General features: G+C 34.6%; 1 protein-coding gene across 1 annotated transcript in view; it reads right to left on the bottom strand.

The window, feature by feature from the left end:
* The window catches only part of LOC119594360 (protein O-linked-mannose beta-1,2-N-acetylglucosaminyltransferase 1-like), a gene marked incomplete in the record, with an annotated part of 135,567 nt that overhangs the window by 944 nt on the left and 133,982 nt on the right, over positions 1 to 641 (bottom strand). The window contains 2 exon segments of the mRNA XM_037943416.1: positions 1 to 42; positions 293 to 402. Coding sequence (XP_037799344.1) covers positions 1 to 42; positions 293 to 402 — 152 coding nt within the window.

The raw sequence follows: 641 nt of genomic DNA, 5'->3' as shown, positions 1-641 counted from the left end.
GCTTCCATGCGCAGAGGTTTTAAATCAGGGGGTTTGAATTTTCTGTTGGATAAATAAAATAGATGACTAAAGCAATAAGAACAACACCATCTTAAATACTAATATCCAGTAATTTCTATTATGATTAATTAATCTTTTAATTACCAAAGCTCGTGTACAAAAAACATATTATAGATATATTACAGCCTACTTAAACATGAAATAAAATCCACAAAAAAATCAGAAACGTAAAAAATGATAAATCTTGAACACCTAGCTTTTAATTTACCAGAAAACAGCTGCCTTAACTTACGAATACTGGGAGAAAGGCACGCCAATAATCAACAGGGGATTGGATTTCATATTAAGTCTCCACATGCCATGGTGATATCCCCTGCTGTCAAGGTCCCAAATTCGAAGACACTGAAAGTAAAGCAGTTATGAAGACTGTGTATGTTACCTTCGCAGAGCTTATTTTGTGTAGTAAAAGAAACAGACTGGTTGGTCTGCATTGGACAAATAGGATATTTTTGTGGGAAAATACTTCCAAGTTATAAAGGGTTTTAAAGGGACTATGATGCTGACCTAGTAAATCTCTCTCAATGAATGCAGAGAGAGAAAAAAAAACATGGCTATGAGGCAAAACAAATTTCCTGCCACCC

The sequence above is a fragment of the Penaeus monodon genome, chromosome 33, assembly GCF_015228065.2.
Source record: "Penaeus monodon isolate SGIC_2016 chromosome 33, NSTDA_Pmon_1, whole genome shotgun sequence".
NCBI classification, from domain to species: Eukaryota; Metazoa; Arthropoda; class Malacostraca; order Decapoda; family Penaeidae; genus Penaeus; species Penaeus monodon.
The sequence above is the reverse complement of the archived record's forward strand: the minus strand, read 5'-3'. Positions and strand labels throughout refer to the sequence as shown.